This window comes from Mastacembelus armatus, chromosome 8 (assembly GCF_900324485.2).
Source record: "Mastacembelus armatus chromosome 8, fMasArm1.2, whole genome shotgun sequence".
Lineage (NCBI taxonomy): Eukaryota > Metazoa > Chordata > Actinopteri > Synbranchiformes > Mastacembelidae > Mastacembelus > Mastacembelus armatus.
In genome coordinates this window covers 13,416,557-13,440,240 of record NC_046640.1, presented here as the reverse complement: position 1 = coordinate 13,440,240, position 23,684 = coordinate 13,416,557, and the positions used below count along the sequence as shown (strand labels likewise).

At 41.9% G+C, this 23,684-nt stretch overlaps 1 protein-coding gene across 1 annotated transcript; it reads right to left on the bottom strand.

The window, feature by feature from the left end:
* Nucleotides 1-933: 933 nt before the first annotated feature.
* On the bottom strand, nucleotides 934-19,359 carry brd4 (bromodomain containing 4). Its single transcript, XM_026324868.2, has 20 exons — nucleotides 18,688-19,359; nucleotides 10,975-11,356; nucleotides 10,750-10,887; nucleotides 10,526-10,661; nucleotides 10,067-10,419; nucleotides 9,517-9,900; nucleotides 9,287-9,415; nucleotides 8,844-9,074; nucleotides 8,522-8,751; nucleotides 7,858-8,189; nucleotides 7,598-7,693; nucleotides 7,130-7,528; nucleotides 6,498-6,680; nucleotides 5,616-6,236; nucleotides 5,389-5,495; nucleotides 5,152-5,299; nucleotides 4,895-5,025; nucleotides 4,526-4,731; nucleotides 3,735-3,990; nucleotides 934-3,500 (listed from the first exon to the last, which is right to left on the bottom strand). The coding sequence occupies exons 1-20, from the start codon at nucleotides 18,783-18,785 to the stop codon at nucleotides 3,432-3,434; spliced, it is 4,629 nt and encodes a 1,542-aa protein (XP_026180653.1). The 5' UTR covers nucleotides 18,786-19,359; the 3' UTR covers nucleotides 934-3,431.
* Between the last annotated feature and the right edge of the window lie 4,325 nt (nucleotides 19,360-23,684).

Below are 23,684 nucleotides of genomic sequence, written 5' to 3'. Positions count from 1 at the left end.
TGGGTCGGTCGGTCAGTCATTCGGGAGGTCGGTGGTTCGAGACCCGGCCCGGCAGGGTGCCGCATTTGACTTTAGCGTCATTGCGTTGACTCGTTTGAAATTCAACAGAATAATTAAAACCATTGTTGATCATTTATTTGTGCTGCAGGTTGGGCCGGTTCAACGTAATGTTGTAGTTCTTCATTGTGACCACTTGATGGCAGGAAAGAGTCATGTTACTTAGGTTTCTTGCATTTCTAGCGCTCAGTCTATGGATGTGTGGTCCAGTTAAATATTATACTACAGTAATACTCTTATACTAAAGCATTGAAAACATAACAATCAGCATTTCTAATATTCTGTCCAAATAACTAGGCAGTGGGAAAAACATATATTTTACCTGTCGAAACGGAACATGTAGTGTTGAACTGTACAATCCATTATTAACAATAGTATAGAATAAATAATGATCAACCCAAATACCATATTACCATACTATTACCATTACCATATCCTGCTCCTATTATTCCTAATCATTAGATTGATGATGGATGAGTTTGTTGCTCTTTGTACAGTACTTTGATTGACATGCTGTGATTTGAAGTGCTATTTAAATACATTTGATTAATGATATTCATCATCACAAATAAATGCAGCTGCATTGAGTTTTATTATTATTAATTATTAATAATAGTAGTATCAGCCATGTTGCTTTGAGATCATGATTATTTTGTACCCTATGTGCACTGAACGCAGCATAAAATCATCAGCTGCTTGTGGTGTTGAATCTACATTAGTCTACATGAATCTTACTGTCTTTGCCCATGGGTGACGTTGTTTCTGTGAAACTACAACTGCTGTCAGCTCCTCCCTGGCATGTGTGAGTCTGACAACCTGAGTAAACTACAAATCTGTTCCAGGAAGGTGTTTTATGTAAAAATACGACAAGAACCAGAATGTTATTTTTTTTTATTTTCTATAAAAGAGATGAGTTTATTCAATGATCATAACAGACTTAATTGATAGACCACACATACCAAACGATAATTGCGGAAAACGTTTAAACAAAACCCCCAAAACAGAACAAATGTAACACAAAATAAAATAACCTGAATAAAGCAAACTCTGGGCTGAGCTGCAGGTCAGCACATTCTCTGTAGAACTCATGGCACATTATGTCCAACAGTTACTGTGAAAAGAAAGAAAAAGGCTAAAAAGGAATGAAGGTTTTCTTTTACCCCTTTCAGAACCAGGCTAATAATAAAAATTATATATTCATATATCGTGGACTTCGTGGAAATTAAAAATGTGATTTAAGTACAGAAACAAGTTCTCCTGAAGTACTGTTTAGCTGTTTCTACTAATCAACAGAATGCTTTTCTACGTCAGGGAACATGCCTCCCTGCACCACACTTAAAAAAAACAAAAAAACGAACAAAAAAAAAAACCACACAGTCACACAGCCATCCAAATTTACAGTCACACTCACAGACCAGACTCAAACGCCTAGTGTGGCAACGCTGAAACATATCTACCTAAAATCTGATTGATCAAAATGAGAAAATGTTGTCAGGTGTGTACACTCATAGAAGTCCAGCTAAAACTAAATTTAAAACCCAAATATTGACAATGGGTAAAATATAAAACGCTGTCTTTTCCTTTTTTTTGTTGTTTTTTTGTTGGTTTTTTTTTTTTTTAAATACACAAACTTTCAAAAATCTCCCTCCCGTTCAAATATTACACCACCCATTTCTTTCCAAATCCCCTCGAAGTGTAATATAAGCCAACGAGAATTGCAATACAATACAGGCACTGGAGAAAAACACCATAAGAGACGAGTGGAGAGGACGAGATGCATTCAGATTCTAACTCATCCCTGGTCCAAACAATGTCTCAGAGAACAGAATCATAACTCACATCCACTATTATCGAACAAGAACAAAGATAGAAATCAAAACTGTTTTTTCAACATTTTCTGTTTCATTATTCTTGTAGTTGTTTGACTTTTGTTATTGTACTGCCAACAGTGTGCCCACAGTGGATAAGAAGCAAAACCTGGGAGCGCCTTCGTTCCCTTCATCTATTTTACTAAGCCGATTCAAGTAACAGCTACAGAAAGGTGTTGAGTGTTTGTTTTATTCCCCTCATCGCCCCTTCCTGCCTCGAACGCTCCCGGCCTGTTTGACATTTCATCATGTCCTTTTGGTAAGACCAGAGTGCTGTTCGGTGGAAGAGCGAGGGGTTCCTCATCCTGTCATTTTTTAACTGATCCAGTAGTGTGACTGCTGTGAATGGGCCTCTGAGATGAGCTTCTCCAACATTACGTGTCTAAGTGTAATACAAAAAATGGTGCGACACCTGTAGTGAAATTATATTCCAACTAAAGCTCAGAAACGCAGAAACGGCTGGACCTTTCCGCTCCTCTGCTAATTTCCTGCTTCCCACTGCTTTAAAAAAAAAAAAAAAAAATACAAGTCAGGATGAAAACTTCAACTGATTCTGTCTTTGATAAATACTTATTTGAACTATGATAATGCATATATATTCCTGTTTTTTTTTTTTTTCCTAGCTACCTACAATGTTTTAGGACATGTAACTTAGCATAAAGGATAATGGGTTGTTTGGCATAGACATAGGTGGCGGAGTGGGTTGGTGTGAAGATTCAAAGACCTAAACAGGAATAAAGAAAGATTCAAAATAAACAGTTATCGTAGTATAAGAAAATACTTCTTTACAGTAGATACTAGATGATGAAAAAAAGGTCTGCACTGCTCCTACTTCTGCTTGTAAATGTAACTGGTTTGTCCGTGTGTGCAGGCCACAGAACATAATGGTCTGTTTAGGAAAGAGGTGTAAGGCAAACTGTACCTTCTCTGCTGAGAAATATACATGATTTACAGTATGGAAGTTGCCCCCCTCCCCCTCCCTCCCGCCCCAAATCTATTTCATGTGTTCACTTACAACAAAACAAAATAGAACAGATCATAGACTAGTCCTCTGCACCACCTCAGACATCTGGCAGTTTTAAAACACCTCTGCACAGTCTGTCAGTTCATTATCAGAGCGTTTTCATATCGTCGGGATGTCTTCAGTCTTGCACTAGTAGTTGCCCCCATGCACTCGGTAAGAAGCAAGTGTGACAAAGGCAACTGTGCCAACAGTGGTCCTTTCTCTCTTGCTACGGGTATCAAGCAGGCGATGCCAAAATCCTAGTTCGAGGAAAATTACTTCCAAAATGATGAGACTATCCCCACGTGTTCAATGAAGCTGTAATCGGCCGTCCAGCATTCAAATTCAGTGTCCAGGCACCCATCACGTCAACATATAATCCGTGTCCGTCTGTGGTGCGTGGTGGCCAAGACTCACTTTAGAGGACGTATACATCATCCAAGTGTTTTTCTTTTTTTTCCTTTTTTCTTTTTTTTGCAGTTACGTTTTAGTTGCTCCTCTCCTCAAAACAAGTTCTCCTCAAAGATAGCCATTAAGTCACTTTGGAAATTCATGTCAATAGTTGCTGCCATCTGGAGAGGGAGGGGGAGAGAGAGAGAGCGAGAGAGAGAACTAAACATTTATTTTTATTTATGAAAAACTTGCTCACAGCACAAAATGTAATCAAATGCAAAAATTCTTCACTACTGCTTTGAGCTCTTGATCTCTGGTTTATATCTTTTATCTCCTTATCTTTGATATTAGATGCCAATTAGCGTTAAATTAAATTTCATTAGACTGAAGAATGCTAAAGACAGTCATCTCACCGCTTCTCGTCTCCTCCTCTCCTGCTCTCGACGACGTGCCAGCTCCCTCTGTTGATCCAGTGGGTTCTGTGTGGTGGACTGAGGTGGTGTCGGCGGCTGAGGAGGCTGCTGAATGGCAGTCGGCTGAGGCTCCAGTTGCTGCTGCTGTGGCTGTGGTTGTTGTGAAGGGGGTGGGATGTGCTGCTGCTCCAGACGCCTGCGTGGTTCCTCGTGCACCCTTCTGCTTGGCTCTATGATGTCCTCTTCATCCCGACCTCTGGAAGACATTAAGGCCAATAATTCACACCAGGTGAAATCAAGAACTTGTCACATAACTGTAGGGTGTCTGCAACTGAGTAAGAGATATCCTTAAAGCTACAGCAAGGTTGCTGAAAAGAGAAATAAAACTACGAGACTAGAAATACAAAATCACTTATATACCTATAGGCCTAGAACAAGCATGAAGCAGGGTATTTAGGAGATTTTTTAAAACTGCACAGTAAATATGCAATGGCTTAGCCAACATTAGTGTACATATACACTCTCTGATTCCATCATGTTTATTATTCTAACGTCTCAAACACTCCCTCCTGTAATCCTGAGTTAAATACAATTCTCAGTTGCTGTTGTGATCCTACAATATGTCCACTAGAGGTCCCATTAGATCACCTTATAGTCCAGGTTTTCTTGTGTTATATTTGTCATAACCCACCTAGATATGTTCCACACCTGCCCTTTATGACCTAGATTGTTGTGATTGTACCGACATATGTAGTCTTTTAATAAGGGTCTCGTCATCATGACATCTTTACCGTAGCTTGTCCTGCTCTCTTCGCAGTCGGTCTTTTTCTGCCTGCTCCGCCTGGGCCTTCAGGGCTTTCTCCCTCTCCTCTTTTTCCCGGGCAGCACGGCGGAACTGCTCAAAACTGTCACTCGATGATTTCACTGCTGATAAGGGCGTAGATGTGGACTTTTGTGCCAGGCTGGCCCATGAGCCCATATTCTTCAGTTTCACGTCCTGAGAAAACACACGCACACACACACACACAGGAACCAGGACCACATTAATGAACATAAGTCATAAATCTTGCAACTTGCAGATTCAGAATGCAAAAAGTGCATTCACAAAGAAATGAAAGGGTTATTTAAGATAATTTATTTTAGTGGCTTTTAACACCCACCTGTACCTTTTTGGGGGCAGTGGGTGCCTTGGACTCCTGCTTGAATTTGTCCTTGTCTTGCAGAGAGGAAGGCGGCCCACTGGGCTCAGAGGAGTGGATTACAGGTCGTGAGCTATCCATAGATTTCACATCTGCTCAACACAAATAGACACACACACACACATATACATACACAAGCATGGGGTCAATATCTTGTGGAGCTGTACATGTTTTAAATGCAGAATGCTAAAGGAAACACAGGAGGTCTTGGTACTCACTCTGTTGGCTGTGGCCTGGCTGAGAAGGCTTGTTATCAGGATGTTTGTGGTGGTCTGGTCTCAATGCAGGGTTAAATGGCTCTCCTCTCATTACTGGTGATGGAGGAAGTTTCTCTTCCTTTAACCCACCTTGGCTACCAGGGGCCCTCTGTTGCATGGCAAGAAAATGTTAACACAATGTATATTCCCGTACTAAACGCTCCTAAATACTGTGTCCAAATAGAGCAGGCTTCTTACCTTTTTTGGCTGCATGTTCTGAGGTGGAGACTGATGAGACACAAGTGGGTATTGGGGAAGTTGTGGGGAATGCATCATGAGAGGAGATGGGTTGTCCCTCATGTGACCTGTTAGCAAAGGAGAAGAGTGTTAACCTTCCAACAACAAAACAACCAACAGGTTTAATTTGCACAGCAATAGGTTTTTCTGCTACACAACATATTTTTATCTCATCTTGTCAGACTCACCTGCATTGTAAGGGTCAGCCTTGGTTGGGCGAGGGGAGGGCTGCTCTTGCTGCTGCTGGATGATCTGCTGTGCTTTGTTGGTGGCCATGGGTACCTTGTGTTGTGATCCTTGGGACTGACCAGCAAGTCCAGTACCCTGTTGGTAGTTCAGGTGCTGCTGCTGCTGCTGCTGTTGTTGTTGTTGTTGCTGAGTGTGCTGCATGTGTCGGGCCTGATGTGATGGATGAGACTGGGACTGAACAGGGAGCTGAGAAGGAGTCAGTGTGTTCTGAGACGAGAGTTGAGACTGTCCTTGGACAGTCTGTCCTGGTTGCTGAGGTTGCTGTTGCTGCTGCTGACGAGCCTGAGCCTGAAGTGACTGCATGGGCTGCTGAGGCTGACGAGCTTGCTGGAACTGCTGTAGATATAACTGTACCTGGACCTGGGTCATAGATGTTGTAGACCCTGGCTCTTCGTCATCCTCCAGCAGCATCTGGGGAGGCTGGGAAGACAACAAGCCTTGGGGTGTGAGTGTTGGGGGTGACATGGCCCTCTGGTGCAGAGGCTGAGGAGGATGCAGGATATGAGAGGAGAGCTGGTGCTGTGGTGGTGCTGCTGCCTGAGGCTGGAGCTGCTGCTGCTTCAGTTGTTGTGGTTGTTGTTGGTGTTGTTGCTGCTGCTGCTGCTGCTGTTGGTGTTGTTGGTGTTGCTGCTGCTGCTGCTGTTGGTGTTGTTGGTGTTGCTGCTGCTGCTGCTGTTGGTGTTGTTGGTGTTGCTGCTGCTGTTGTTGGTGTTGCTGCTGTTGCTGTTGTTGTTGCTGTTGTTGCTGCTGCTGCTGCTGCTGTTGTTGTTGTTGCTGCTGCTGCTGCTGCGGCTGTTGCTGTTGTGGCTGTTGCTGTTGCGGCTGTTGCTGTTGCGGCTGTTGCTGTTGCGGCTGTTGCTGTTGCGGCTGTTGCTGTTGCGGCTGTTGCTGCAGTGTTGGCTGCTGCTGAGAAGGTGCTGATTGCTGCTGAGGGGGTTTGGCATGAAGAGGCGCTGCCTTGTGACTGGGTCGAGAAGGCTGCTGAGGCATGGAGCTGTGCAAGGCTATGCAAAGTTCAAAAATGAAGAGGAAACAAGGCATAGTTAATATATTGTGATCCTTGACAGGTCTACATAAAACTACAACAACATTTAAGTACCCACTTCCAGAAAATTTTTGAAAAAGCACAAAAATACTTAAAATAAGAAAAATAAAACAGAATGGCTTCGCTTAAAACACCAGTCCTGTTTAATGATTATGTAATAACGTAATGCCTTTTTAAAAACTTTTTAAAAAAACTGGAATATCTGTTCTAATTTGCAAAGCCTTAGGTTAGATTAATGGACAATGTAGTTTACTGTATATGAAATAAAAAAAACTAATTGTACTCCAGGATCAATGCAGACAAATTATGTGTCAGTTTTCAAAAACTACACACAGGGGACTGATAGACCCTGCAGCAGTCATTAGTAGTAGACCTGTCAAAAGTGAAACAAACTGCATAGGGCCTTACCAGGAGATGGGAGGACGGGATGCTGGTTCAGGAAGGGGTGGGTCTCAGGAGACACTGGCCCACCAGAATGAGTGTTGAGGTGTGGAGGCGGAGGTGAGGACGAGTTGCCTGTGTGGTGAGGAAGATGCATAAGGGGCTGGCCAAAATGTGGGAGGGACTCGAAGGTTGTCTCCAGTAACTGGGAAGACTCAAGAGCAGCTACAGGGGGTGGCGCAGTCATGAAGCTCGCAGGAGATGGCTGATGATGTTGCTGCTGCTGCTGCTTCATCTGACTGCTGGACTGAAGACCTGCAGGTTGGGAATGTAGCCCAGTTGGAGCAGGTCCACTCTGAATGTGAGGATGCATCTTCTTCCCCTCTTTCACAGACTGGCCTTTCTTCTTCTGCTGTTTCATCATCCCTGTAAAAGTGACAAAGATTAGACATTTGATTGTGTGTTTTTATGAAGGGCATTTGGGTAGTAACTTACCTGTACTCTCAGCCTCACTATCAGAGCTGGAGCCACTGCTCTCTGAAGATGATCCGGCCTTTTTGGAGGTAGCCATGGCCTCCATAGTCTTCTCAACTGCAAAAACAGAAACTATGTGTTTATACATTTATGCATTTCTGGAATAAAACCTCAAACGTGAAATTACCTCAAATTGCCTGAAATTACATAGTAGTTTCAAACTCTAGGTAAACTGGAAAATAATGTCCAGTTTCCCTTGTTGATTTTCTTCAGTGGCTTACCTGGAACCTTTTTCTTCTTTCGGAGGCAGGAAGATACATATCTTTCCAGCTCACGCAGAGTGGAAGGCTTTAGCGTCTCAAAGTCAATCTCAATCTCATCAGGGTTTGAGTTTTTGAGCGAGGGCTCTCTGGACTGGATAATATGCACTACACGGCCAAGCTTGTCACCAGGAAGCTTGTTGATATCCAAGCTTAGTTGCCTCTTCTCCTCGTATGTCATTGGCTTGCACTTTTCCCCTGTAGCTGATGACCCAGCAGCCCCCAGATCGTCTTCAAGGCTGGGAACTGGCTGCAGGTTGGAGGGATGACTGCTTTTCACTCCCTCCTTTTTACTGCTTAAAGGCAAAACACACATGCAATTTACTATTGTCATACTGACGAGCCTTTATTTATATATGTCTATAAATGCAGCTCAAAATGCTTTACAACTACAGACAGGACAGCTGCAGTCAAAAAAGACAGATTAACAATCATGGAACATGCTGCATGGTGAGCTTCAGTATAAAAACAAATCTTTTGAAATGGGACAAACGATACTGGGCATCATCTTGAATTTCCAGAAGAAAAAAAAAATACATAAAACTAATATGCATAACAGCCTAACAGGAAGGGTGGTACAAAACAGGCAAAGGGGCACACAAAATAGAGAAAGTTTAATAACCACCTGGATTTCTTCTTGGGAGCAATGTCTTTGTTGTTATTGTTACTTGTCTTGGCCTTTTTTGAGAGTTGTGAGACAAGTGTAGCATCCTGGATTTCATCTACAAGGCCAGGCATACTTCCTTTCTTCTTATGCTTATCTTTTTTCTTCTCCTTCTTTTCCTTCTCTTTTCTCTTAGGTTTGCTGGCTTGCGGTTGGGACAGAGCAGCCAACTGCTCATGGACAGCTTTCAACTGTATCGAGGAAAAAGACCAGTTCTCAGCACTGGGTAACAAGGGCTGGACAACAAACTGATTGCGACTCTGAATCACCTCTGGTTACTGACCTGTTCCTGGAGTTCTGCCAATCTTTGAGCTCTCTCCTCTTCAGAGTCATCTGTTGAAGACTCTGACTCGGAGGATGAGTCACTGGAGCTGTCTGAAGACGAGGGGACATGTGCCAAAGGAGGCTGGGGCTTAACGGGGGCAGGATGGTGAAGTGTAGGAGCTGGGGCAGAAACCATAGGCTTGCTCTCAGGTTCATCTGGCATCTTGGCAAAGCGCATCTCAAAGACATCCTATAAAATGAAAAAAAAAAAAAAAAACCCAACAAACTAAGCAAAAAATGTTCTTTTGTGGTGATTGATGGCCATCTATAGAAAATTGAACAACACATATTAAACAAAATGTAAAACAATAATATACATGTGTCTTTTCTAGATTCAGAGTCAAAACAACAAACCTGTCTGTCCAGATTCTGAGTGATTGCTATCCTAGTAAAAGTATTTACCTGTAGTTTACGTGCCATAGCTACCACCTCATGATCTGGTGGATTATACTTGTAGCAGTTGGAAAACATTAATCGTACGTCAGCAGCAAACTCCTGGGGCTCCCGGTATTGCCTGTTCTCCAGCTTCACCTATTAAACACACCAAGGGTATTAATTAATTTCCATGCCACCTGTCCTCGCTCTCTAACATCGCAAGCAAGTCTCGATTAACTACGTCATGTTCAACGCACCTTAATGGTGCTGAGGTCCATGGGATGTTTGATGATATCATGATAATCATGTAGTCCCAGTGCATCCACATCAACAGGTTTGTAGAATGGCCAGGCATAAGCAGCGTGCTTCTTGGACAGCATTTCCCTAACCAGACTAGCACAGTATCCCATCTGATCCTGTGGTTTGGGACTATGACCTCCACTGGGTCCACTCAGTCCGATCCCCATGCCTATGTGATGCTGAGAGTCTGGGGCATCCTTCTTCATCATTTTTGTAGGTCTGGTACTCTCTCTCCTGGGTAGTGTCTTCCCAGATTTGGACTCTGCTGGTGACGACTCACTAAGCTGGTCATTTGCTGTAGGAGTTGTAGTGTCTGCTTTCCTTTTCTGGCTCTTTCGTTGCTACACAGAAAATGTAGTGAACATAAAGAAAGCAAAGAAATGGGGGGGGGGGACAAAGAAATAACATTTAGAGAGAGATGCCAAAGTTAACCACACCTTTCTAATGCTCCCCAAGCATGGTCAAAAATGCGCACACCTGCCTAAGTATATTTGGTGTCACACTCACTTTGGTCATAGTTATAGGGTTCTGCAGCAAGGGGGCAGTGCTTTGAATCGATGCTGGGGGTAGGGAAGTGTGAGCAGGGGGAGGCACAGAAGTCATAATGGGAACTTGAGGAGCACAGTCTGATGGGCCCAGGGAGTAGGGAGCTCCAAGCTGCGGTGCATGGCTGGGTAACACTGGGGGCAGGTGGGGCGGCAGGTGGGGCGGCAGGGCCTGCATCAAAGGCTGGGGAGGTAGTGAAGGCGGGCCCTGCACTGGTCCTCTGGTCTGCGGTGCTGCTGAGAGGTTCGACAGACCACGTGTTTGAGGAGTTGTGGATGAAGAATCAATGATGGCCCCTGGTTTCAAGTTCAGACCTTGATAAGATAACAATACACCTGGGTAAATATATTGTCTCACAGAGCTTAGCTCCAAGAACACGGACGAACAAAATAAGACAATATAAAGGGGTAAATGACTTGCCTCCATCTCTTCGGCCCCGACCACGCCCCTTCCCTGTCATGACAACAATCTCATTTTCTTCCTGAGGCATTTCCGAAACCTTCTGGAGGAAAAGCTTCTCTAAAGCCTCAGCCATTAAGACTATGTCATCTCCACGCTGCAACGGAAGACAGAAACTCAGCAAAAGTGGAGGCATATCAGAAACTCTGGCACTTTTGGTAACACTGCTACCAGTGTACTGTTACCTTGTTGTACATGTAGCAATTGGTAAACATCTTGTTGAAGTCTTGGATACATTCTTGGGCATTCCAGTAGTAACTGTTCTCAAGCCTCTTCTTGATTGTTCCCAAGTCCATAGGATCTTGGATTATTGTGTAGTAGTCCTGAAAAGGTTGCACAGCACTAAGTCAACAATGCAAGAAAGAAACAGATGGTTTCTCAACAATGTACACACTGGGAAAAGTACTCACAGGCAGGTTTAGTTTGACTGCATCCACTGGGGCATGAAAAGGCCAGGCAAAATGGTGTTTCCACAGGGCTTTCACTACCACCTTGAGCAGGTACTGCAGCTGATTGGTCTGGCGTTTCGGCCTGCTGGGATTGATGTACTCTGGTGGTGGGGGATTACCCGCCATCTGAGCCTGCCCCTGACTGCTGCTGCTGCCCGACATCTGTGCCGCATCCAAGCCGTCCCCCATTCTAACAGGGATGGGCGTGGGCTCGTGCCCTGGAGTGGGAGCTGAAGCAGGGGCAGGGGTAGTGGTGTTGGCAGGACACCAGTTTAGTCTTGGCCCCGGCACAGACTCCACTGACAGAGCACCGCTGATCCCATTGCACTCCTCGTTGGACTCTCTGGAAAGCGAATAAGTACACCATCCTCAGCATTCTTGAAAACTCTTTGTCTTTAGTGCCTTTAGTTACTTTGCAGTTGTATTATTTGCAGAACATTACATGATAACTTGTTGATACCATGATGTTCAGTGGCATGTTCCTAAACCTCTTAACAGTCTGAGCTGTGTTTAAACATGATAACAGTTCCCAATGCTTAAACTGAGCATTAAAGCAAATGTCCACAGCCACACAGAGCACACACCAAATAGAAAAACTAGAAATTCACATACCCAAAATTTCTTCTAACAAGGGTCAGTACCCAACCAACCTGAGGAGACAAAGCTACAACAAAGCGCCCCAAAGCCACCCTCTACAAAACAAGGAAATGCTTTTCATCACCAATTGTAGCACATTAAAGGCCTGACATGTAGAAAATCATAATGTATACCATGACCATAGAAAATAACTCATTTCTGATGGGTTGGTTATCGATTAAAATTTAATACCGTTTCATTTCAAATATAGTTCTGCTCAGTAGTTTATCAACTATTGTAAATCAGTGTACAAGGGATATCTAACCATAATGACACTGGCATTACTAACTCTCACTGGCCTCTTCTGTCAAACATAAAAGAAACAATGACAAGTGAAGCACAGGTTCCCCCGGTATATGCTCCAACATAAGTGGCTGCTGGATGGTCACGTCAGAAACTCCTTTCCCCACGTTTTCTTAGACATCAACTTTGGGGGACCCATCATCTGACAGTTTTGTTCTCCTTCAGAAAACTAACATGGTTAATCTGCAGATTATTTTTGTCAAACAAATATTTGGTCTTATAGTGTCAGAAGATTGCAAAGATTTTGATTATTCAAGATTAGTCTGAAGCCAAAATGATGTTAAACTAAAAGTCAAAAAACCTAAAGCTATTGTGACTACAATGATAATGCAGCGACAAGAAGCTCATTTTTAAATCCAAGAACACAGAACCAGAGAATACTTGACGTAAGCTTCAAATACAAATGCCAAGTGATTCAAAATTGACATCCTAACAGATCTGCACTGAATTCAAAAGAGCTCAGAGGTTGTTTAGTGTTAGCATGTGCGTGCGTGTTTGCTTTTAGTAGAGCCTTGTCTTCCCATCCCATCTCGGGACCTGGGAGTGTTTAGGGATGTGGGCGGACAGGGGAGGAGGGCAGAGGGTGAGCGGGGGTTGGAAGTGAGCGTCATCTGGCAGCTCAGGGACTGTGTGTTCCACTGCGCAGTGCTCAGTCCTACATACTGTAATGTCTTCTCCCAGACAGTCAGGGACCTCAAATTTAAGACACCCACGAAGGCTATTAACACAATAACAAGGCCCAGTATTGATCAGAAATATTTGAGTAAAAACTGACTGGGGAAAAGCAATGTTCTGGAAAAAACAACAAAAAAAAAAAAAAGACTGAGGTTGCATATTCAAGCCTATTAGTCTTTTAGTCTCACACATTAAAATACACCACCAACAAGATCCTAAAGATAAACATACACCACTGTACAGATCTGTGACTAATCTCATGCTTGATGAGTCACTTTCTGAGAAGAAGGAAGCAGTTTGTACACCACATGATCTCTGCCTTGGCCTCCTCGAGGCACTGGAACACAGTGGAGAATCTGACTAACTGACCAATATGTTGAATGACAACACATGTAAAGAAAAAGTACCAGTCTACCACAGATGGTACTTCTGTGGCTGGAAGCAAAATAACAACCAAAATAAACAAGCTCAAACTGTCTAGGCCCAACACACAGGCATGCACAATGTTGAACATGGCTCATTTTGCTCAATAGAGCAAAATGCCAAGGCTGGAAAACTTGTTGGAAAATGTACTTTAATGTTTCAAAGCTATACTAAATTGGATTTACAGAGATTAAACAAGTGCAGGAGTAGACCTACTTACTTTCATTATTGGTAAATCTGAATATTGTTTTCTAGAAAATAATTGGCAATCACCCTTTTCTCAGTAGTTGTTTTATCTGACTGAACAGTCCAAAACAAGATGTTAAGCTCACTATGATATTACTAAGAAAAACATCAGTCACCATATCGACAACAGGAATGTTAGCCTTTCTGCTTAAAGAGTGACTTATGCAATAAATTATTTATCAAAAATAAATATTCAATTCCTGTTAATCACAGCACTACCAAATACAGACTAAGGAATAATTCACACTACTCTTAGGGGCCCAACAACTTTCTACATTTAAAATTTAAGCAGACAAATGTCATGTAACCAGTATCATCATTGCTTGGCTGCAACACCCTATCATCATGGTAAAGAAACAATAAATACATACATTGTGACAGGCACAGACAATCAGTCGGCTGCCAGAGGAACACAACCTGTGTGACCAAAGGTTTGGATGTGACCATTTGGCCAAGAGGCATACAGCCTTAACTGACAGACACATTTTTATTGAGATTTGCTTAATCCTGGTTAGCCCCAACCACTTATGTATACCACAGTGGTTGATTCCCAAGAGTTCTTTTAAAACAGACAGTGTATTGACTGGGTTAGATTTATAATGATGATTAATTAATTTCAGCAAGCCTAAAAAGACAAATGTTAAAATCCATATTCTGCTGTTCATTCCAAATGCAGGGGCCCAAATAGAAACAGCGTCGCCATACATCTTGGTTCTGGTGTGGCGAATGGCCACAAGACTAGAAATGGAAGATCTTAAAGGCTTAGATGGCACAGAATTGTTCAGCATAACCAGATGCTCAACCATTAAGGTGTTAAAAAAAATATGAAACCAACATAGTCAATGAACTAATAAGTTTGTGTTTTGCTAACTATAAGAAAAATGTAGTGGAATAGTAGAGGTCCTGTTATTTCTCACCTGCTATGAGGAAGTTAAGAAGCATAACAACACCGGCTGTTAAGGGTTACCAAAGTAGAATCACCTGTCAGACAGAATTTTAACAAGTGCAATAAACTGTGCAGGTGTTCATAATATTATTTCAGCTTCAGCTACATAATATTCTGCTGGAGATATTCCCACTTTGTGTTTACAGTAGTTGGTAAGGCAACTTCAAATGTCTTGGCAACGTGCCATGCAAAAACACGTGGCTCTTCAAAGCAACTATACGGCTCTAGTGAGAAACAAACTATCGCTCTGAACAAGCACCTAGGCTGAGCGAGGCAACATAAAAACATAGCTGGCCTAGCCAAACTAGAATAACAACATTTGGACAAGGTATAAGGAAGTCAGAGAAAATGATCTTAGATATCCCGACTACACTGCAAAGATGAAAAGCTCACAATTAGAACTATACTGAGAGAGTGATGCTTATTAGTTCTTCATCTTTTTTTTTTATTGACCAAATATAACAATATTTTAAAACTGCCATAGAGAGATAAATGTGTTGGTGAAAGAAGTGCGATAACTTCAGTGATTAAAGTGTGAAACGTCTCTAAGGAGCTAGCGTCTTTATTAGAGCTAGAAGGAGGCCATCTGGCCGTCCTATAAAGTTCATTAGAGATAAATACCAACGTAATTTGACAACCTGACAAGAGGAAGTTCTTTTCTTTGGTACAATTGTGCAGGCTGACGATGCCTTTGCATAATTTGATGATAATGATAACATTGCCCAATTACATGTAGGTCAAAACATAAACATATTTTCTTACAGATTACATAAAGACAGTATAACATGTATTAAACTCTGGCTACTCAGTGCAGACTGCCACTGTATGAGCATGTCTGCTGTAGTTACAAAAATGCTGCATATTAGTACATTGTACTACAGAGGGATTTTTGTGTAAATTTCAATTTATTGGCCATCGATGGGAGTGAAGATAATACTGAGAAAGAATAAGCAGCTGATCTGAAATGAGACAACATTTACCCTAAAGACAGGCAAGTACAGTACAGATGGCTGGGGCAATGACACACAGCACCAAAGAAAGTCTTATACAAGGACAAAGGGAAAAACAAAAAAACAGGTAGCCACAATATGAGTCTGCTCCAGCTGTCCTCCAGTCCTGTTTGGAGCAAAGTCTCCACACACACACACACACACTGCCAGATGGTCCTCAACAACAGCTCATTAACACTCACAGAGACAGTCACTGACATTACAACACTAAGACAATTGTAAACAAACTTTTGGAAACTCAGAGACACATGCAGTAAACACAAACACACAAACATTTCCTGTATGACTCAGGGTATCTATAGTAACATATATTTCTTAAACTTGGTCAGAGGTTCATGCAGTCAATCATGTGCTGCTGCTGATAGGGAGTTTGGCTTGTTCGTGCCAGGTGGCTGGTGCTTATCATTATTCTCGCTCTGGTTTGCGATGTGCATCGTCATGTTGTACACATTTTGTTTTGTGTCTTTTTGTCCCCCTGATATTTATCTGACTCTTTTTCATGAACAAGAAACACAATCCAACACAGCCTGTCATGAAAGGGGAGGCAGGTTTTAACTATCAGGTTGCACACTTTAGTGCAACATGTTAATTTCAAGACCACGTTACTACAATGATACATTTTTAATGATAGCAACTGTGCCTCATAGACTCACTTGGCAAATACCAGTTTTGGGAGACACTCTTCAGAGAAACGCCATCAAATTATGATTATATTGATGTACAGATTTTTAACAATAGTTTACACTAAGCCATTTTGACCACACTCTCAATTCTTATGCAAACACAAAAAATATGTTATACCTCACTGACTCACAATGATCACTTACTACATCATATTTCTGTCACTACACAGCTGTACATTGCAATGTTTTGCTGGTGATTTATAAATGCAGGATAAAAAAAAAAAAACATCTCACATTATTGTTTGTGTGTTTGTGTATGTGCCGTATCTAGTTATTTCAGGTTGGACTGAAGACTTGAAGACAGTATTGCTGCATTTTACCCTTTTCTCTAGGTCCACTTCCTGCTGCTGCTTGTCCTACATTGCTCTGAGCTCTGGAGTAACAGTTGACCTTTGACCTGGACATACATCACTGCAGACGGCTGAGGAATGTTTTCTAGGGAGGAAGTGGGTCTGGTTACTGGGGTGGGGGATGAACATCTCACGGCAGAAAATCTGGTCCTGTATGCAGCGCACACTGACTGTCCTACACTGAAGGGCAAAAAACATGATATCAAGATGTCTGAGTCCCCCATGAAAGTAAACTATTAATGATTCATGGATGGGGGTTGAGGTTGATTTCAGGCTAAAATGTAGGGCTACAGATTCCACTTGAGGCCCTCGCTAAGTGTCAGAATGCTGGCCTGTGTTTTGCCTGAAAGCAAAGGAATAAATAATTAATGGGACCACAGTGGCAAGGCCAAGAACACCACTCCCTGCTTATTCACCAGCCTTTTCACCCTTTCATAAAACTACCCCAGGAAGCAGCACTACTCGAATGCTACTGTGCTCTTATTCATTGGTCTCTCTGCACTTATGTCTTTCAGGTTTCTATTTAAAGTTCCTTGTCCTTCAGTCTGGTTAGTAGATGAAGAATGTGTAATGAATTAAATTCCAACAAGTAAAGTGATTTAAAAAAAGAACACTTCACTTCTCATGATGTGAATATAGGTCATTTTACCACACCAAGTTAAATGTTGAGCAGTAACAGAGCAGATGTACAAAAATAACATTTTCTAACTAATATAAGATCACAGGATGACTGATTAATCACAATCAGGAGTTTGAGTAATCATCAAAATACTATGTGACACTGCAAAATTGGTGTATCCCTAGGCCATTTCTAAGTGGTTTTATCAGATAGCTGTACTACACCATAACATAAACAATAAGAACCAGTGATGAGGAAACACCACACGTTTTTGATACGATACCAACGCCTCTCATGCCATATAGTGTAAAATTGCTTTGCTTTGTCGTTGTCAGCCTGTGCCTAACTCACCTAAGTAGAAAAGAAGCAGTAAAGGTGACAAACAAGAGAAACTACACCAAATGAGTGAAATTAGTGATCTGCCAGGATTAACAGCCAGAAAGCTTTCACCAACTGCCTCTGTTCAGTCAACATGGTAGCTGCCACACCAAAAATTATGGGCAACGGTCAGCAGCAGCCCCTCGGTTTGCATCTGAAGGCCAGCCGTGGACTGAGCATATCAAAGTCCTACATCATAATAAAAATGCTCTCTCAAGAGCTAATAAACTGCTATTTCATTTTTTGAAAATTTTCCATCTATTTCGTGAAGTCATGTGAACAAACAAGATATCAAGATGCCTGAGTACCCCATGACAGTAAACCCAAGCACAAAAAAAGTGCTTGGGTCATTATGGGAAACACCATACACATGACTGTACCCAGTCCATAAACAACAGCGTGAAGGTGATGCACACTCAGCATTATACCAAGTTCTCTACATCTGTCACAACTGTAGGGGGCTGGATACAGCCAAATGAAGTAATAATCTATCAGCATTAAGTATATAACAGAGTTAACTTTCTCCACCTTTTGTCATGCGTGACAGGCCTAATGCTAGCCTATTTGCCTACCTCTGAAACTTGGCTTTAAGAAAAACAAATGTTGCCAAGGTTTCTATGGCAACACTCTCAACACTTCTTGGCCAGTGTGCTATATTTTTTATTCTTGACTGTTCCAAATCCTAGTTCTGGATGTTTACCAATTCAACAGCAGCCACCCATGATCTGTGCTACTTCAGTGTGTTTCTAGAGAAATGCAATAGAAGCACACCTGAGACAGTCGTTCACATCGATGTGTTTAGTAACTAAACCAGTAATTACATATTTTTAAAAAATAAACAAATTGAATGAATTGTTCACAGGGGTCGTAAACTTTAAAAAGTCCACCTAGTATCGATTACAAGTACTTACTACATGAATCAGTGCATGAGGACACACACTGACTGAAATACTAACTATGAGTCAGGCACATAACAGGAAAAGCCAAGAATCATGCCAGATTGTTCAGGTTAGACTTCTAGCTGGTTAGGATAAGCAAGCCAAAGCCTGTTGGGTTTCAGGGGATACTTCTCCTACTCCCACACACAACCCCCTTCTTTCCCTGTATTCCCCCTCCTCCCTACTCTCACCAGGAGGTAAGTTCATGGCTTGTGACTGATTTCTGCATAACAATACTATTCTCAACATAACACGAGATGCACCTCTAAGCTGGACTGTTGTACTGGTTTCTGTAACCCTGTATTAACAGATGATTATACTAAAAAGCATAACTCCAGGTTGTTTTTTGATTTAGCCTTCACCTCAGTTATTCAACAGTGTATTTTGGTTGATAACATTTTGTGTAATTGTAAAAAGTTCAGTGACTCTACAAATATTTGTGAACTTTGTAAGACAGAAAACTTTACCTTTTCACAGAGACTGAATGTGCAATTTTTTCCAGAAGCGCATCCAGTTTTTGAAAATCCAGCAAATCGTTTGACTTGGCATGCATCTTGTAATCCATTCATGAACTCCACTAAACAGAAACAGAAACCAAAAAAAAAAACAAAAAAGGGCTTGAAAGGATTATACAGAAGTTTGTTTTTTCCTTTTCTCTCATCCAAAACACCTCAGAGAGTTATTCTTCAGGCTGTAGTACGCATCCTGAAATCCCACAGAAGACGGTGAGTAATCCTTAATGTTTTCCAAGCGGAGTTTTAGGGTGGTTGTTCCAGGAAAAAAGGCCCCTGCCTGGAAACAGTGGGTCCAGGCAGGGAAGTGAGGCTGTGAAAGCCTACAGCCAGCAGGCTGTGTTAGCTATGTGAACCCGTCCTCTCTCTACCCCATCCCCCTCTCAGCAGTACAACGGCCCAGTTGCCACAGGCTCTTCGCTCCATTGTGTGTCCTCTCCAGGGCTTGACCAACTTTAAGAACACAAGCGGCAAGTGAGACGCGTACAAGAGACGAAGGGAAGGCGAGAGAGGGGAGAGAGGGCTCCGATAAGATTTAGGAGCAGCACTTTATTCCTCTAGCTCGCTCTCTCACCCTCTCTCCAGTACGGGCAGACCAGCATGCAGTTACTCAACAGTAAAAATGGCTCTGCTGCTTCCTCATTCAGCGAAGCCTCAGCCCACACACCCCTCCCTGCCTCGCTCCTACGCGCTTGCTCATTCCACCCCTCCCCTCTTTCCCCATCAATAGCTTGAGGTCCTTGCTCCCTCTCTCTCTGTTACACCTTTAACACCCCCACCCCCTCCCATCTTTTCCTCAGTCCATTTCATCATGCCCCACCCCCACTCACTCTTCCCTCAGTAATCTTGTATTGGCCTTCCCCCACCAATTTAAGGGTTCCCTTATCTGCACTCCATGCTCTCCTCCTATACCACTCACATTGAGATTGTGCCGGGACAACTACAAAACAACAACAACAAAAAAAAAAGCTGCAAACTGTTGATGGGAAAACCTTTGATAAGATCTATTAAAACAAACTTGACAGTCCCAGAAACACAAGTGGCTCTAGGTCACATTTAACTCTAGCAGAGAAACTGATCAGGGTTACCAAAGTGGCAACTTCATCAAAAAGGTCAACTCTGTTGGATAATATTATTTTAGCACTGTAATCTAACAAATTCTTTACTTTAAATATTTATAAAATCATCCTGACTTTGTCACTGACACCTTGCAACAAGGCAGATGTTGCACATGATATAGTTCAATAATCTAGGCCCACTCATGAATAATGTATATACAGGATGAAAGATAGCAGTGTTAACTGCTGGGGATGTAACAGAGAGCATGACAGAAAAGAGTACAAAGGAGTGAGACCACCCACTATGCTTTACTGTAGCAGAGCAGCCTCAAGTAATTATGTTCATGACAGCACAGTGACCACACTAGTGTGGTCACTGTGCTGTCATGAACAATACTGTGGCTACATAACTCCTTTAATCAAATGTGATTATTTCCAGTATTAATTTGTAATGCTTTGCAGTCTAGACAAATTTAACTTTGTATATAACTAGGACCTTATACTTTTACTACTTCCAGCTTGATCTAAGGTAACCATAATTACTAAAACCCAGAAGTGGTAGTTAAATGCTGCCTCACAATATATGCCTAATGCTTATTATAGGGTGAAAGGGAATAAGGAGCTCTGTTTGTGGTAGACAGGGATCATCAGAAACATGGCTCTCAGGTAGAGATGACAATGTAATGAGAAAGGTGTGACATACAGTGATCTTGTTTACTTAAGACCTGTCATCCAACCCATGTGACAATAAATGCTGTGTCTGGTTGCAGCAGAGAATAACAGGGCAGTTTACTCATATGGATACAAAAATCTGGTGCAGTGACAGCTGCTATTTGTTGTGATTAAGACCTGGCTTTGTAGTCCTGCATCCCCTGCTGATCTTGAGAGACTCAAAAAGCTCCCAGCTACACTACAGGGCATGTTGAGAGAGGCTATCCTCTGACACAGTACTAATGACAGCCAGACACCAATCAACTGTGATAATCTTAATACCAGTATAATCAAAAGCACAGAATAATTCTACTCCACTATGCAAAGGAAAGGTTTTTAATTTTAAACAAACAGAGGAAAAGCTGAAAAACTGTCCAGTCAGAACAGAGTATGCATATTATGGGCCCAACACAAAACACCTGTAGAACCATAGATTATAGGGGCCAGATACTGCCAACTACTCTGTGGCTGTATGTGTACATGCACTGTAAAACTAGACTCCCATGTTTACTACTCACCAAGCCAGAATATGAGCCAAACATAGGGCAGGTGAGGTGACTGATGGTGAGTGGATATAACTGGCATCTTATGCCTCTATGTAAACTCCTTAAACCATAGAATAGTGCACTGAAGTTTCAATCACAATATACTAAACCAATCACATTGTACGGTATGTCTATGTACTGAATACACAATCTGACCACTGGAATCTGAATCAATCTAAAGGGTCATGAGGATGCCAAAAGGTACACTACAAAAGGTACATGGTTTCAAAATCAATCTGTTACGAAAACCCCATAAGGTCAGGCGAGCAGGAGCCACCATGTGCAGTTTCCCTAAATGAAACAAGCAGCAGCTCCTCTCTACACTGACACTGACGGGGCCACTTTCCATGTTCACATGCCATAAGTACTATTCCCAGACACAATACAGCAGCTGGCAGAGTGAAAAAGCTCTAACCTACAGCAAGTGTCACCGGCCCAACTGATGGCCATGAATGGGTGATGGGTGGGGGGTGGGGCAGTTGTATTCAAACAGGGAAGGAGGTATGATAGCTTTCCACTTTATTGCTATTAAGACGCCCCTTTTTTATAGTGGTAATGTTTAACATGACATCCAGAGCACTGGAAATAGAAAGTGGTAACATTGTTGCTTTCAATACAGCCATGGTGGCTAAAAAAAGTAGTGATGTGTTTTTGCTAGTCCTGCACGTTTACATAATTTGTACTCAGATAAGTTTGTTGTGCATAGTAAAAATGACATAGTGGCAAATAATAATGGTGGCACAATAGTCCCATCATAAACTGGCAGTATAAAAACTAGTGAGAGCAATGAGGACAGTGAAGGAGAGGGTTGCATTTAGACCAGAGATTGTGTCAGAGGAAGAGGCAGCGGTGCACACCAAGATGTGACTCCAAGAAAGTCTGAGGATACTTCCATTAATCATCAGAGCACCGGAGTAGCAGAAATCTACAGGGACCTGGAGCGAAGAAAACCCAGAATAGGCAATCTGCCAACTTGACATGGTGTACAATGCACATATACATTTAGATATGTGCTGAGAAAAGAAGAATGAGGATGATGAAAAAGGTAGGCCTTTTTAGTAGCAATAACCAAAGCACTTTTGCTGAATTTACTGAATGTAAAAAAAGGATATTTGGTAGTTACAAAAATCTTTTTAAACACACACTGTATTAAATCCCATTAAGTACTGTCATACTTATTAGCTAAATATTTTACAAGTGATAAATGATTTTAATTTCAAATCCCTATGACAATGTACCCTACGTACTCAGCACCAAAAAGAGATCGCAGACTGTCAATTAGCAACTACCTGGTTTACATGGTGGAGCATTTAGCAACAAAGGCACCAAATATTTCCCACAGGAAATCAGAGACCAAAATTAGAGCTGGAGTAAAGTGAAGATTAGACTTTCGCCAGGTGGCTAGAAACATAGAGTGAAAAATTACGTTTTATGCTGGATATATAAATAAGCAACTGCTTGCTAACAAGTTTATAAAGTAACTTAAGAGGTTATCATATGTCAATACTGTGTCCTTGTTAAGCAATGATATAGTCTAAGTGTAATATTCAAACTAGGGCTGCAAGATATATCGTATCAGCATCGTCATTGGGATGTTCTCATTGGCAATAGCCATGTTGCAGTATCTCAAGTAGGCATTTTATACTTCAAACAAGTACATGTACACAGAGACACATGACAACAGCAGGCCCAGCATGTCTCGCTGGTAAAAATGGTGAATGTGTGCTCCTACAGACCAGTGCAGGCGATCCAGCTCAGTCCTCAGGCGGTGACCTCGGCCAGCTGAAGCACTCAAACAGAAGAAGCAAGCTTTTCTTGTTGTTTCCTGCTCGCTTTCTTTGATGCATGCAAAAACACATTAACGCAAGAAATGCCAACAATGACACGGTATGTGAATTTAAAGCATGTGCATTTGCGTAGTTGCATGACACATGTTTTGGCCTGTCATGTCATGCTGCAACTAATTTCTTAATTGATACAAGAGGAAAAGTTTCACAGCTATTATTTTTCACTACCAATCTACCACAGAGGTCTCTCTTTGTTCAAAGAAGGCAGATGAACTGTATTGTGACTTTTTTAATAACATGTATGTCCAGGCAAATGCTATGAAGGACTGGAATCCGTGAGCTAGTGTTAGATTGGCTGTTTCCAATTATATTAAGGTCTTGATCAATATATGGCTTGGATGTATAGAATCCTTAGAGGTATTAAAAAGTAAATTAAAATGCATGCACTTAAAAAGCAACATAACTGACTGCTTATAAGAGAGGAAAACATATATATTGTATTTTACATCCCTACATGCCACTGTACGACAAAGTCACAGTATTATCAAATGCCTCAACAGAAACCAAAAATACCATGCTCTATAATAACGTGTTTGTAGTAGCAGCACAAACATGATTGAAGTAAATCTCCTGCCAACTATTTAAGTGATAAATGAAGCACATACACTCACACACACATACACAACGCTATAACAGACTCGGGATGCTTGCTCGTTTGTTCCTAGACCACACTCTCCTTTTCATTCAGAGGTCATTCACAACTAGGCCAAGGATGGTGTTACCATGGTAACTAAAGCAGAGAGAACAGCAATAGAAAAGTGAATCTTAAAAATATGAATTAAAAAACAATA

Coding starts and splice junctions, on each gene's coding strand:
- brd4 (XM_026324868.2), bottom strand. CDS start 18,785: ATGGATTACAAGATGCATGCCAAGTCAAACGATTTGCTGGATTTTCAA. Junction 10,662..10,749: donor ATTGCTACATGTACAACAAG/GTAACAGTACAC, acceptor CTTCCGTTGCAG/CGTGGAGATGACATAGTCTT. Junction 5,026..5,151: donor GCCAGGCCACAGCCAACAGA/GTGAGTACCAAG, acceptor TGTGTTGAGCAG/ATGTGAAATCTATGGATAGC.